Source organism: Ptychodera flava, chromosome 6 (assembly GCF_041260155.1).
Source record: "Ptychodera flava strain L36383 chromosome 6, AS_Pfla_20210202, whole genome shotgun sequence".
Taxonomy (NCBI): domain Eukaryota; kingdom Metazoa; phylum Hemichordata; class Enteropneusta; family Ptychoderidae; genus Ptychodera; species Ptychodera flava.
The window spans coordinates 21,124,599-21,139,603 of record NC_091933.1 but is presented as its reverse complement, the minus strand read 5'-3'; the positions used below and the strand labels follow the sequence as shown (position 1 = coordinate 21,139,603).

General features: G+C 40.6%; 1 protein-coding gene across 1 annotated transcript in view; it reads left to right on the top strand.

The window, feature by feature from the left end:
• Positions 1-15,005, top strand: part of LOC139134382 (mucin-2-like) — a 39,773-nt gene that overhangs the window by 20,181 nt on the left and 4,587 nt on the right. Inside the window, exons 11-29 of the mRNA XM_070701243.1 lie at positions 11-481; positions 1,137-1,400; positions 1,843-2,088; positions 2,294-2,792; positions 3,810-3,958; positions 4,993-5,178; positions 6,511-6,728; positions 6,833-7,031; positions 7,737-8,051; positions 8,460-8,636; positions 8,933-8,967; positions 9,548-9,716; positions 10,030-10,143; positions 11,509-11,613; positions 12,033-12,140; positions 12,415-12,455; positions 13,097-13,157; positions 13,302-13,360; positions 13,783-13,923. Coding sequence (XP_070557344.1) covers positions 11-481; positions 1,137-1,400; positions 1,843-2,088; positions 2,294-2,792; positions 3,810-3,958; positions 4,993-5,178; positions 6,511-6,728; positions 6,833-7,031; positions 7,737-8,051; positions 8,460-8,636; positions 8,933-8,967; positions 9,548-9,716; positions 10,030-10,143; positions 11,509-11,613; positions 12,033-12,140; positions 12,415-12,455; positions 13,097-13,157; positions 13,302-13,360; positions 13,783-13,923 — 3,557 coding nt within the window. The remainder of the gene's footprint in view (positions 1-10; positions 482-1,136; positions 1,401-1,842; positions 2,089-2,293; positions 2,793-3,809; positions 3,959-4,992; positions 5,179-6,510; positions 6,729-6,832; positions 7,032-7,736; positions 8,052-8,459; positions 8,637-8,932; positions 8,968-9,547; positions 9,717-10,029; positions 10,144-11,508; positions 11,614-12,032; positions 12,141-12,414; positions 12,456-13,096; positions 13,158-13,301; positions 13,361-13,782; positions 13,924-15,005) is intronic.

Below are 15,005 nucleotides of genomic sequence, written 5' to 3'. Positions count from 1 at the left end.
ATACCTGCAGAAACCACCCAGGCTGCAACCACCTTCGTGTCGACAGAGGCCCCCGTCTTAGAAGTATGCCCACACGTAACCAACACGACGCACTGTCCCCGAGAGTGCGAGGCAGGCAAATTCTGCAACGGCCATTCATGCGTGGACATGGTCGACTGTCCTTGTTACTACGAAGGGGGGCTCTTCAACGGCATGTTTATCAACGACAGATGTGAGACCTGCAATTGTTTTAACGGTAACGTCACCTGCGTGGCACAGTGTAATATCAACCAGTGTGCGCCAGGCGAAGTCCTCGAACACCTTGAAGGTCAGTGTTGTGAGTGCGTACCGTGCGAGTGTCAGCAAGGCGAGTTCCACTGCCAAGATTCAAAGGACTATGACTGCAGCGAGCAGTGCATCCCAGAAGAGTATGTATGCGATTCCATCGTCGATTGTCCGAACTCTGAAGACGAGGGCCCACAGTGTCCCACATCCCTACCGGGTGAGTGAATTGTGTTCATTTAATTTCTATCATCAAGCCATGCACTGAATATATATCTGGTGGTGTGTTTGGCACGATTAACATTTTTCAGGTTACATGGGTGATCTCTTATGGTGCATGGAGTGTTTTTATAGTTTAGACACTTGAATTGATGAACCAAAACAACACTCGATTGCTTCTCTTTCTTTGAGTATCTGATGTGTATTTATGGCGCACCTTTTCTCTCTCTTTCTACTTATATTTACAGTGCCCTCGGTCACAGCTACATAGAACAAATGCGCAAATGTTTGATTACAAACAGTTGTTTAACATCAACATTCCTGTAGATTATTCTGCTCTATAAATTGATGGGTATCACTTAAACACGATCATGTTGCTCTAACTGTTCCTATTACCAATCGTTGCACAAATATCCTTGGTCGCGGCAGAAAAGGTTACATAGAGGGATATGTCAGGCCACAGGAAAAGAAACGCAAAGACACCAATCTGAAAGGTAACTCGGCATGGAAACATTAAGATGTAACGAGGGTATTTGGGTTGTACGACAGTGACCCGGTGCAAAAGGCTGGCTGCAGTGGAATGTGTAAAGCATATTCAGGCCAATCAGCCGTAATTGGCCATGGTCTTTTTCTAAATATATGTTCTTTTTCTGTAGATGAAGATATAGAATGTTACACAGACTCAAAGGCCAGGGACTACCGAGGACAAGTTGGCAAAACTGCCACGGGTAAACGCTGTCAGAAATGGATGGACCAAACTCCCCATGGACACCCGTATACTCCTGATATGTATTTGGACGCCGGGCTAGAAGAAAATTATTGCCGAAATCCCAATGATCGACAGAATGCTTGGTGCTACACCACTGACCCAGACACCACATGGGAGATCTGTGACATTGGACCACCAGTAGAGCAATGTGGTCAGTATCTTTGTAGGGAGGCCACTCCCGATTTTTCAGAGTGATATGTCGACAGTGTCATTCAGAATCATGAAATCAGATTACGGATAAAAATGTCAACTTCCTCCGTAATAACCAAAAATTTCACGAACTTATAAATTTTGACGAACGCGTAAAACTAGTTCCCTGCTGGTGGTGTAGTGGAATCATAATTCTGCAGTGATGCCTTCCTTTATCTTGATAGCAAAGGTTACCATACCTCTCATCCCGAGTCTTAAACATGCCAGTTGCTTAGTACTGAGTACAGGCATCCATCAATGGAAGAAGCTTCATAACAATTCTGATTATATGATTCATAAGAAACCATTAGTGACAATGACCTCAAAAATGTTTCCTTTTCATTGATAAGTATTAGGTACAACTTCAAACAGTGTGTAAAATTTACTGCAATGCGTGATTTCAGGTTGTATTGACTCGTCAACGGGAGAAACCAGAAAGGTCGGCGAATACTGGACAGAGTATAACTGCAAAGACTGTTACTGTGAGGAGAACGGGAAATCCACGTGTAATGCCACCGACTGCAAAAACGACTGTTCTGTCTACCTGGAAAGCTTCAAGACTTTCGACGGCAAGACGTTCCAGTACACATACTGCGACCACTCGTTGGTTTCCAATAGCACCAGCGACCTTCCGTATTTTGATATAAGATGTAAGTTTCCGAGATCAAGGTCTTGAACATGTTGGTATGTGCATGCCAAAAGTTATCATTTTTTTTCTCACATGAAAATGACAATCACAAATGACGGTTAGCACATAAGAGCAATCTTAGTAGGGCGATTTCAAGAGATGAGGTTGAACAATTATTTTATTTACGGGGAGAGATAATTCATGTTTCTTACCCTTTTCATAAATAGTGGAGCTGATATGTAGAGATGGGGAAGAAGGATTTACAAGTCAAGTCTGTAAGCCCAGACTTGAGGTCACCATACGAGATACTAACGTGAAATTGTGGAAGAATGGGCTGCTTCACATCGATGATCATTACTACAGCGCCTCGCAACTCGAGACCGCAAGCCAGCAGCTCGAACAACGTCAAGGTTTCAGCATCACCAAGTCCGGCGGCTCGTACGTGATCAGAACTGATTTCAACCTCGTGGTAGAGTGGAGAAACTATGCAGAAGTGATCATCAAACTGGACGACAAGCTTTACGACAAGGTTCACGGTATGTGCGGCGTGCCCAACAACAACGTCGTAGATGAGTTCACGATGAAGGATGGCTCTGTGGCCGACGACGTAGTGACATTCGCCGATGACTACGGATCACAAGAAGACTGCCCCGAAGAGGAGGAAGTGTGCTTAACAGAATACCCATCGTTGAAAGATCAGGCTGAGAGAAATTGTTCTGTTTTGGCGTAAGTACATACCTTTGTCTTTCACTGCTCAATATTATCAGTTCGAATTTTTTTTAAGGTGACACCTTCCTCAAACGTAAAGTTTTAAATTAATCTTGTTAACACTTTCCACAGGGAAATAATATCCTCTAATACAATCAAGAATAAAAGTAAAGACTCGCCGTACAAAATAATATCTGCATGGTTAAAACTTTAACTGGCATACATTCAGATTTCGGCAAAACCTTCAGAAATTTTGTATCTTCCTTTGTTTTGTTGAGGACATGAAAGAGTAAGCATCGCCAAGTTAAAGGTATACTGTCACCTGTTCCAATTTTGCCGCAGTTACCATGGAAAGAGAAAATCTAACCAATCACAGATTTTAAGCAGGTGGCCGCTTTTTAAAAACAGCGCCCTCACATGGGCATTTTGAAAACCAAGGAACGTCCCTTTGACCATATATGGGCATATTTAGAGTACAGGTGACTGTATACCTTGAAGTTCTGGTATACAGGAAGATAAAAGAATAGTTAAACAGGAAAATAGGTCCAAACGAATACTATACGCCCATGGCCGCAAAAATTTGTATTCTAATTAGGTTCCTTTATATGCAATTTAATGTCAGATAGACATCGCGCATAAAAGTTGTTCAGGGTACGTGTAGGTAAAAAAATAATGGTTACACAGCATGTAATATTTCATGATAGGAATATTAAGAGATAATGAGGCATCACTCATCAAAGTATTCGATGCTGGTACAGGTATAGAAAGGTTTCCTTTTAACATCATCCAACACTCGACTCTTGAACATCATACATTTTATTTTATTTCAATAGAACACAACTTATCCAAGCTACAAGAATCTCAAATGTTGATTTTCTAAGTAGAAGGACTGTTACTCGGTGAAACTTTGGTTGCTAGCAAATTTTTTGGTTATTTTGCAATCTACCTATAGCCTAGGTATCAAAAGCTTGCCTGGCTGGGGTACGCATTGTATGCTGATTGCCTTATGGGGTGCTACGTATGTTTTGTCTATAGATCCGGGGCTCTTGGTGATTGCGAGGTCGATGTGAACCAATGCGAAAAGACGATGTGCGAATGTCTGAATAGAATTACCTCGAACGGTCCAATAAACCCCCAGGACTGCCTTTGTGAAGTTCTTGCCAAATGCAACATACCAGAATGTCGTAAGTTATGATACAGTTGCTCCACTCAAGTAATCTTGTCTCTATAAAGTGCGCTATTCCATACTTCTTGTCACACAGTCGCTCAAGACCTGCAGTATTAATGATATCCATGCTCATATCGCCCCATCCTGGTGACGTATACCGTAAAATATCAGCCGTGATATGTACGTCGAAATATGTACGATAAACGTCATCAATTTTGAGTATTCCCGAACTACATTTGCTACTTGAAAGTAAAGAAAAATAAATAAACCAAATGACTGCCGCTCTGCGTCTACGATGTAATGTTGCCCACAAAAAATAGAACTGGACGGTACGTGGTGGCGTGACAGTGCCATCGTGCGAACGACATCTGTTGATTTACAACACTTGGTGTAAACAAAGAAAATTGCCACTGGTCTTCCTCCCAACCACGGGCGGGCGCAATAGAAAAACAGAGTTTTGGAGCAGAGGAGACTTTTGCATTGATAAAGATTGTAACATGTACCATGACAAGTCCTTCCTGTCAATAGTTTTGAGTCAGGTTGTCTTTTCTTACTGTGTAAATTCAGGTGCGCGTGGAATTTACTTCTGTGGAAACGTCATAAATACATGAATGAGGCCTGTTTACTAAATATTTCCGTATTGTTTATGTGCGTTGCTGAATAAAAGGAAATAAAAATTTTTATCTATAGTTTGAAAAATTCTGGGCATTGGTATATGATATTTGGTGTCATTTGTGTTGCACCAGACACGAGACCAAGAGTCTGACGCAGCACATATGACACTGGTGATGATACGACAGGCGATGTTGGGTAATAACCTCTGAACATCGCACAAGGCAGGAAGTACATGTAATGGTATTTCATTATTTTCCAACTGAGTCACGTGAATTTTACACCAAATCATGTGCTATCACAAAGTAATGTCAACATAATTGTCTCTGTGACATCATAGGACATTTTCTAGCACCAACGACATAGTCAACAGTTTGCTAGAACCAACAACTTCAGATGATTATCCCAACCCGCAGATACACGCCTTTCTTTCAACAGGCCCAGAATGCCCTGCGCCGTTCGTGTGGGACGATTGTCCATCCCCCTGCGAGCAGACATGCACCACCGCTGGGCAGCCATGGGAAACCTGTCCGATCGTTGGTGAGTGTTCACCCGGATGCGTCTGTCCAGATGGTCTGGTGAGAGAAGGCGACAGGTGTATCAAGAAGGAAGATTGTACACAGTGTAAGTTGTGGTGTATTTAAATTTTACAAGTACCACTTGAGTTACTCTTGCGTGATATATTCAACATGCTTACTTTAAATTAGTTATCCTACATTTGGATTCTTATCAAGTATCCATGGCAAGCATAGGCTGACTTGTTTTTAAAGTTGTGTTGCCTTTTTCAGGATAAACTTAATCGACCCATCTTGCCGCACTTTTTTTTAAGTCTGTGTTTGAAAAATTGCTTTGCTTGGTTATCCGTTGCTCTGTGTACGAAGTAGACTATCTCTGTGACTGACAGTGTGTACGTGCATCTGAAACATCTGCCAATCATTCTAGTGGACTCGAGTATTGTGTCGCTCGATGCCGATACAAATTTGTATCTCAAACATCACAGGTGTTCAACATTTTGAACGCCTGCGGATACCCAATGGAACCGTGTGTTACCAAAGTGTCTGTCTGTCTGTCTGTCTCTCTGTCCGTTTATTGTAAGTTTGATGAACACAGCATTCTCATTATTTGTTCATTTGCACATTTGATAATAAATTTCTGTAATTAGGCTATTTATTAATAATGTGTGCACCGATTTTGACCTGACCTGTGCTATTAATTGATCATACCTAGTTAAAGTTATACTCTACATTTGATAAGCATGGCATTCTAATAAATACGTCATTTGCATGTTAAATTTGATCGGACTTCTGCTACATATTGACTATACTTAGGTCTAATTATTATTGCAACTTTTTCAACTTGGTGAGCACGACATTCTCATTACAGGCTCATTTGCATATTTAATAAACTTCTGTAATTAGGTGAAATATCAATATTGAGTGCACATATTTTGACCGGATTCCTGGTATTGATTGATCATACCTAGTTTTATTTGTATTGTAAGTTTAATGAGCATAAAATTCTAATCAATAGCTCGTTAGCATATTCAAGGAAATTCTGTAATGAGCCCATTGACTAAATGTACTGCATTTCTGAGGTATAATGCTTATACTTAGCTTTATTCATTCTCAAAGTTCGATGAATGTGACGTATCATAATTAGCTCATTTGGATATTCTTGAATGACCCACTGCCTGTAGGCTAGATATCAAAGCTAAATACTCTGAATTTGAAAAAGTACAACATTGATGAATGACCTGTGTTCATCTTAAACATTGTAAGCATGATGAGAAATACCAAGTTCGTGTGTGACATGCACAAGTATGTATAAACACCCATAGTTTGTTGTTATTTTACAATTTACACCATGTGTCTAATGCATTCCTCTTGTTCCACACGGTGTCCACCTAAGTCACCCACCTTGATTATCTTACTCAGCTGACCTCTTCTCGCTTTGAAGGTTTCTGCTACGGATTCGGCTGTCAACAGTACTACACGTTCGACGCGAGTAATGTCAACTTTGAAGGAGACTGCTCATACGAATTGGCGAGGGACACATCCGGGCAGCACAACTTCGAAATTATCCTTGAGAACGAATACTGCAGGAATACTGACAACTACGTATCAATCATTGTGCGAAACCAAGGAACGGAGATTCAGCTGCGTCCAAACCAAAAGGTGAGAATTATTTCACTGTCGGGGTCATGAACAATCGTTCTATTAAAATTTCACACACCACTGTACACCTCAAACATCATACCGACTCTTTTTACGCTTTGTAGGTGGTCATCGATGGCACAGAATACGAGAAACTCTCGCATGCGTTCGAAGGAGGAATGAATTTACTTCTAAGTGGTGGAACGCATTATATACTCAGGATTGCAGAAAGCCACATCGAAGTTCAGTACAACGACCAGATCAAGTATTTCAGCATCATGATGCCGATGTCACTTCACTATGGTACCACCAAGGGACTGTGTGGTGAGTTGTGCGGCAGTGTAGACACACTGCTCTGAAGGTAGAATGCGCCTCAGGGACAGATATTCGGACTCTAATGGGGTCTCATTTTTAGAGCTGTTGGAGTAAGAAAAAATCCCAAGATTTTAGATTTTGGAAAGTCGGAGATTGTATTTTTCCCTTGGAGTTAATATGTGGGTGACTGCCATTTCGAATTTCCAACATCATTAAACGTTAGCAAATTTGTTTGTCTAGTGCAAACTTTGCACGGTGACCCCTGATTTGTATTTTTGTTTGGAAAGAGCTTGGTTAAAAGTTTTGTTGGGAGAGGTTTGAGCAAAAGCTTAGTTAAAGTCTGTCGGTTTCGAGGCATGTACTATCTTAACCCTTTCACCCCAGTTCCCTGTATACAGGTCCAACTTTACCATAGAAAACAATGGATTTGGGACAAACCATGGTGGTGAAAGGGTTAGAGTAAAATATGCCTCGGTGAGAGTAGACATTCAGACTCTCAAACTTTTGCTTTTCTGATCTACCAATTGTGTGCACTCATGTTGAAGTTCTTAGAGTAGAAGTCATGAGGTTTTCTGAAAGGGAGTCAAAAGTGTATTTCTTTGAGCTTTCATTTGAACCCAGTTTTTCCACATTACGGGTGCGGGAAATTGTATGGGAAGAGCATTCACCACTGTTGACTTGATGTGTGTTATGTTCGGTTCCTCTTGTGCGCAGGTCCGTGCAACGGACGGAGGAGAGATGACAAAACCAAACCGGACGGCAGAATTGCCGATAATGACGGCGATTTTGCTGCCAGTTGGATTCATGGAGACGACACCAATTGTACGACCGTGCTTCCAACGCCGGAGCCCCCCACGTGTGATGAAGAACTTGTACAGGAATTGTTCAAAGATTGTCGGCTACTGGTTGATATTGAACCATACCTTCGAATTTGTACCAACAATTCAATCTGTGAATTGGCAGCAGTTTATGCCTCTCAGTGCTCTAAAAGTTGCATGTGTTTCGATTGGAGAGAACAACTGGGTTGCCGTAAGTGTGACAAAATTTCCTTTCCTCCTTGATAGCCCTTTAACCTCCGAGACTTTCTTCTTTTGACCAACTGTCAGGCGTCGAAGCCCCTTCCCTTGTACGTACGGACATGACTGTCTTTCGGTACGTGATACCTAAACTACCTTTGTTTTGTCGAACCAATCTTCTCTGCACAGATGTCGCCATCAGTCGATGGAAACAATAATGACGCAGAAATTTGAAAGAACTAAGATTAGGAGACATGGCCTAATGTCCAGTTAGATAGACAGCCGTCGGTGCATTGATAGGTACAGGCCTCAGGGAAAATCATTTTGTTCTCATTCAAACGTTATGTATCCCCATATTTTCACAAATGTCCGGAAGTGATTCACACTTACAGTTTGACTATCATTTCTTTTTCTCTCTTAGCACCGCCTGAATGTCGAGGAAATAGTGAATACCAAGCCTGCCATTCCCCATGCGTTGAGACATGCTTTGATGGAGACGAACAGAACGGAGAGGAATGCCACAAATGTCCCATTGAAGGCTGCTACTGCCCAGAAAACTATGTATGGGACACCGATTTCGAATGCGTTCCCACATGTGGTGAGTTAATTACTATAAAAGGTTTTTTCATATTCTGTTACGCTTGTTTTGTTTTGTTTTGTTTTGTTTTGTTTTGTTTTTGCACTGAAGTCTACAGCATCACATGAACTTTGACATTCTGAATGATCATGCTTCTCCGTGAAATCAATTTATGCATACTGCTGTGCTCCTGTGTTTCTATTCCTTCAACACGTAATCATTGTTAACCTACCTACTCTTTTCTGGTTGTGGCTCTGAGCTAGACTTTCATGTCGAGTACATCTGAAATGCTCATCTTTCGCCTATCTATTCGACAGAGAAATGTTACGACCGAGATGGTGTCAAGCGTTTCGTGAGTATATTCTATTCTTATGATATTGAATCCATTTATTTCTGTACTATTTTTTTGGATAATGTAAATGTTAACTCCATTTATTTCTGTATCGTTTTTCACTTCTGAAAGACGTGAGTCATTTTACAAAGGCCAACAAGGTGCGAGTACTTCACAGGTAATGACTGTGAGAATCTGTAAGCTCGTTGAGGAGATTGCGTTGGGGAGCTGAGCACGTCTTACTACGAAGTGTCAGTATTGTTCAGGTGGTGTGAGGTGGTTTCGATGCACAAGAAAGCAAACTTCATGTGTGGCACACATCTGGCGGAGACGGGCAGAACATAGACATCCATTTTATAACAAACACGATGATGCTATGAATTGTTTTCAAATAATCTGAAGGCAATAATCTGAAGGCTTCCTTACTTTTGCAATCATTGCTGTTCGAATGTCTGGTGTCAGTGTGTTGCTATTGCATTCACGTATACGCCATGTCATTTTCCCCGCTGCATGCTCGCCTAGATCTACTGGACTCAATCGTTTAATATGACAGACAGGTAGAAAAAGTTAATTGATCTAAATGTCATATTCTTTCATCCAGTTGAACGATACTTGGAAACCAAATGAATGTGAGACATGCACGTGTTTATCTGGCGGCGAAGTCTTTTGCTCATCCGTGACCTGCCCAGATCCGCCCCCGGAGAGTGATTGCTTGAATCCGAAACACTGGCAGAGTACTCCCGGTGTGTGCTGTCCTACCTACGAATGCGGTAAGTCAGTCTTTTTGTCATGTTTTAGTGAGATACTAGTTATATCGGTTGATCGACAAAGTGATTGATAGGTAAATTGATTGATTAAGTGATGGCTGATTGATCGATTGATTGATTAATTGACTAATTAATAAAATTTCCACGACTTGATCAATTTATCATGGGCCATACTCCAAGCCTTTGACACGTCTAACCTTCTGTTTGTGATCATGTTATGCCACTCATGTTGACGTGCCTGATTTTCGCTCCCGGGAATTCGCTAACCACAAATAAATCAAGGTTCATAATGTTGTTACTTTCTTCCATTACCCAGTATGCGATCCTGATGGTTGTCCTTCCGAATCCTACGAACCAACACCAGACTGTGCGTCTGATAGGGAACTAGTGGATGTCACCTTGAACGAATGCTGCACTGCCGCGGAATGTGGTGAGTCAGTCGTTATGTGGTCGGCTCTTGGACTTTTCGCATTATGACAGAGGGAATTTCAGCCTTACATTCACAATCATACAGATTATCTGTCGATTCATTTTGTAACCCTAAGAAAATTAAGTTTCGGGGTCACATGCTCATGAAAAAGAATAATTTTTGCCCATAAGTTAACACAAGTAACAGTGGTCGTGTGGTTAAAATAGGGTATATGATTTGAGGTGCGTGTTTGTTTGTTTTGTTTTGTTTTTATGAGAGAAAGATAACACATCGAAGTTAATATTATATGAGTATAAAACGTCTTTGCAAGGGTAGTCAAAATAATGCCCATTCGATCCTTTGCATAAATTGGCCAATGCTCAAGAATGCATTCAACTAAAATCTTCCTCTTTAGTTAGTACGTGACGTAATATTCAATAATGTGTCAGATACCAACCACTCCACGAATCTAATGCTTAGATTTCCATTCGTAAATATTTACTTTTTATCATATTTCTTGTAAAAGATCTCAGCGTCAGAGGTAACTTGTCAGATTTTTAGCTCAGGAATCTGTTTTGTAGGATCCTAGGGATGACCTAATACACATTTGTTAACAGAATGTCAAATTTGCGGGGAAAATAAGATTTTGAATGCGTTTTTCTTTAATACACCTACTTCAGAGGGAGCACCTATCTGATAGCTTTCAAATTCGATTTGTAAGTTCCTATAAATGAATTGTTTTCAAAGAGTGGTGAAATTTGCTTTCATGATTTTTTGACCAATATTCCCATTTTTCATCAAAGGAATTATTTTCATCTAATAGCTTTCATTGAGATGCAATACCAAATGAATGACTAAATAAAGATTTATTCAGATGTTACTGAAACTGCGCAGGTGAAAGTTTCTGACTGTCTTAGGTTTTTTGGCGAAACATGAAGCTAATAGCGCTGGTGCTCAGAGAAGACTTACTTTTTGTTAAATATTAAAATGAGGTTAATGATTCTTTTGCAAATTTCATCGTATAGTTTTAAAATTTGATGTATAGGTTTAAATGGATGTCACCACACCAATTTGTAGAAGTTATGTCGAATTAGCAGTCACTAAGTTTCACCAACTTATTCGTCTTTTTTAAAAATCTCCTTCCTTCAAACCTTCCGAATGATAAGTTTTAAATTTGGTTAATAGGCTTCAAGCAAATATTTTGTTTGGATTTGATTAAATGACGATGCAATGTGCATTTGTAAATATTTTCAGCTGCTTTTAGCCAAAAAAGCACCTTCTCCGAAATTGCTTCTCGTGGAGCTTGCAAAGTTTGTGTGTAAAATTGATGTTAGAAGTGGTCAAATAGGAGGGCAGTGTCGTTGACGCTATTTTTTCATCCTGTAGTTTGTAAGTCCTGCCCAGATGTAAGCATGCCGTCTTGCGAGTCGTACGAGTCATTGGAATCTTACAAAGACAGCGATGAAGACTGCTGCTATAAGTATCGATGTGGTAAGCTGCACTTGTTTGGGAGGTTCTATCACAGAGTTTATGATAGCCAAGAGGGACACAGTCATTTGAAGGGACAATAGTATCGACTTTTGATGATGTTATTTCAATTTTTTCTTCGTCTTTCTCTTAAAGCACGTTTGACTACAAAGTGGTAGCCGTGCAAAGATGATGAATTGCACATAGTTTGCAAAATCGATGTCGATGATATGTGACTCCGGTGTTCAAGCAAATTCTACTGTTAACAGTGATATCTGTTGTGACAGACATGTAGACTGCACTAGCAAGCTCACCACCAGGCATTGCGATGTAAATCATGAAACCAGACATTTAGCCTGCCATATATGAGTAATTGAACTTTACCGTGACGTGACACGGGGTTTGCCGACACATGACTGCATTTCCTTTTCATCTCTTCATAGTGTGCAATGCTACCAAATGCGTGCCTCCCGTTATGAATTGCCCAGAATTCCACGAAGTACAGAAGACGCCACCTAACGGCGACGGCTGCTGTCCGGAATATGACTGTGGTGAGTGCAACCTAGATCGATTGTACCATGCTCGACTACTGTTCAGTTTACAGGGCACCGATAGAAGTCGATATATAGGCTGTTTCTAAATCTTTAGTGACTCATAGTTTAAGGATACCCTCTTTACTTTAAAGATGCATTTTAATAAAGCCAGTCCACGACAGCATCATGGGATCGCTGTTACTCAATGATGATTTGACCGCTGTTTCATTCTATGACGATTACGTTTGATTATCGTTACAGTAACAACATGATTTTTGTTCTCATTTTTCAGTGTGTAAATGCCCACCAATTGTGATGATCGACTGCCCATTGGTAAGTGCTTTCTACTCTGACCAATTTGATAGAAATTTACAGAATAATAAGTAATTTAGTTCGTTAGGTTCGACAATATTATTTTCTGCTATGGAATACATACGGTCAGGTCTATGTTTTGACCTATGAACAAGGGTATATTGTCGACAGGGACTGAATTGGGGGACGGTTGGATGGAAGGAGGGTTGGACAGAAAAATGTGTGTAGAAGAATGATCGTAAAGAAGTGTACAGCATAACATACGCTTTCCATAAGGCAAAATGGCGGCCGTATGCCAGCGTATAGCAAGAAGAATTTCTGTTTCAAAGCTATTGTCTTCTCATTTAAAATGTAAGCTTTTCTTTACAATCACAGAAAATTGACTTTCGACTCGGATTGCACCAGGAACTCCTATGTGATGTATAAAGCAGTCCAAAAATGTTCCAAATTTTTGACATGGTGTTGTTCAAAAAATTACTTATACCGTGATGGAAAACTCAGAATGTCATACGGAGGTACATTTGCAAATTGTGCAAACCAGATATTGACTGTCTCTGTCTCATCTCTCTCTCTCTCTCTCTCTCTCTCTCTCTCTCTCTCTCTCTCTCTCTCTCTCTCTCTCTCTCTCTCTCTCTCTCTCTCTCTCTCTCTCCCCCTGCCAGGGCCATACACAAGAGATAATACAGATCAGCGAAGAGTGTGAATGCGACGGAATCAAATGCGGTAAGAAAACTAACACAGCCATATGTGAATATATTTACTCCATATTGCCAACATACAGTACATGTGGCTTTATTTTCCTATGTTGCCCATTTCCAAGATGAAGTCTCAGACAGTTTCTTGTATCGTTTTCTTTTTTGTTGACAGTGCAACTAGAGGTCTGTATTTGGAATGACACGAGCAAAAATCAGCTGGTGGAAGTTGACGTAAGTCTTGTAATATTCTCTCACCTTCCCCTGTTAACCTTCAGTTATTTAGCTCGATCTTTATAAGTAATCCAAAGGCTAATCTTTTCTCATTAGTAACCTACGAGTCTGTACCTCTCGCCTCAAATTCATTTTGATAACAATCAAGGCGCCCGATGTGATGAAACGTCGCTTTAATTAATGCATACTTTGCATTAACCTCGTGGTGTTCAGGAGCAGCTTCGAGTGCGGTCGTTACAAGTACTGAACTGCATACTTCACCTGAGGTCAGGCCAATTTGAACGACGTAAAATATATTATGAAATCGTAACGAAAGAAAGCAAGATACAAAGCCTTACGCCCCTTTCTAGAAACGAACAGCTCTCCCATTATTGAACTGAAAGTAATGAGGAGTCGGGTTTTGTGTGTTTCTTTCGCCACAGCCAGGAACTACGGACCTCGTTGGAAGAGATCCCTGTCGGTCGTGTGATTGTCTGGAAGAAATAGACACTACAACTAATTTCTACAGGCTGGAGTGTGTGAGAGAGCAGTGCAAACACGGGGGACCGGAGGATTGTTCTATCGTAGGTGGCACTTTTTTTTACAATATTTCCCTCTGTCAGATAACTTTGTTCATTTTGCGACGCTCTTGGCACTATCTTCGACTTGACCTTCTGGTGACCAGTGCGCAGCCGATGAAGGCTTTGTGAATTGAAGTGCCATGAGAAAGTGAGGTTTAAGCGAATAAACATACCAACATATCTGAGTACTGTGATATAATGTAATGTAATGTAATGTAATGTAATGTAATGTAATGTAATGTAATGTAATGTAATGTAATGTTAATTTTTGAGCCTGCCAGGCTAACTAGATTTGCGGTGGCAAGGTTACTAGAGTAGTATCGAAACGTAAAATATTGCTTTCGGGCGTGCAATTTTCGTTGTTTGTTATCATTTTTGCATGAATGTTCAAGTTTCGTCACCAGCTTGCCGAAAAGGGTAATGCTCGTGACTCTCCACTGTTATCACAGGTTAACTTTTTAGCTCACGTGTGTAAACACGTGGGCTAATGTCATAGCGATGTCTGTCTGTCTGTCTGTCCGTGTGTGTGTGTGTGTGTGTCTTAGTGTGTGTGTGTGTATGTCTGTCTGTCTGTCTGTCTGTCTGTTTACACGATAAGTCAAAAACGCCTGAACGAATTCAAGTCAACTTTGGTAGACAGGTACCATATGCTACTTGCAAAAACTGATTAGATTTTGGTTAGTGGGGCTTGCATATTAAAGGCCCATGAGCTGCAACTCTGCGAAATTTGTCCATCCTCCAATATCCTCAGATATTCATTGCAATCTGCAAATTGAACAATATAGTCATAAACTATGCCTCAACAACGTTTGCTTGTGGCAGAAAAGGCAAGAAATTTAACACATTTTTGTTCATTTTATATTTCCCGCCATTTTCAAAATATTGCCATGTTATGTGGAAAACGGGGATTTTTTTGTCAACGTAGAGTGAATCCCTTTCCCATCCCTTCAGTGGGTTGTACCATGTTGTATTTGTATATATTCAAATGTGTACATGCACCATTTACGCTGTTTATCATGTAGTTGTATGGAGGCGGCCATATTTGGGTGCGGCACCCGTTTATTATTTGTCTTACTGAAACCTCT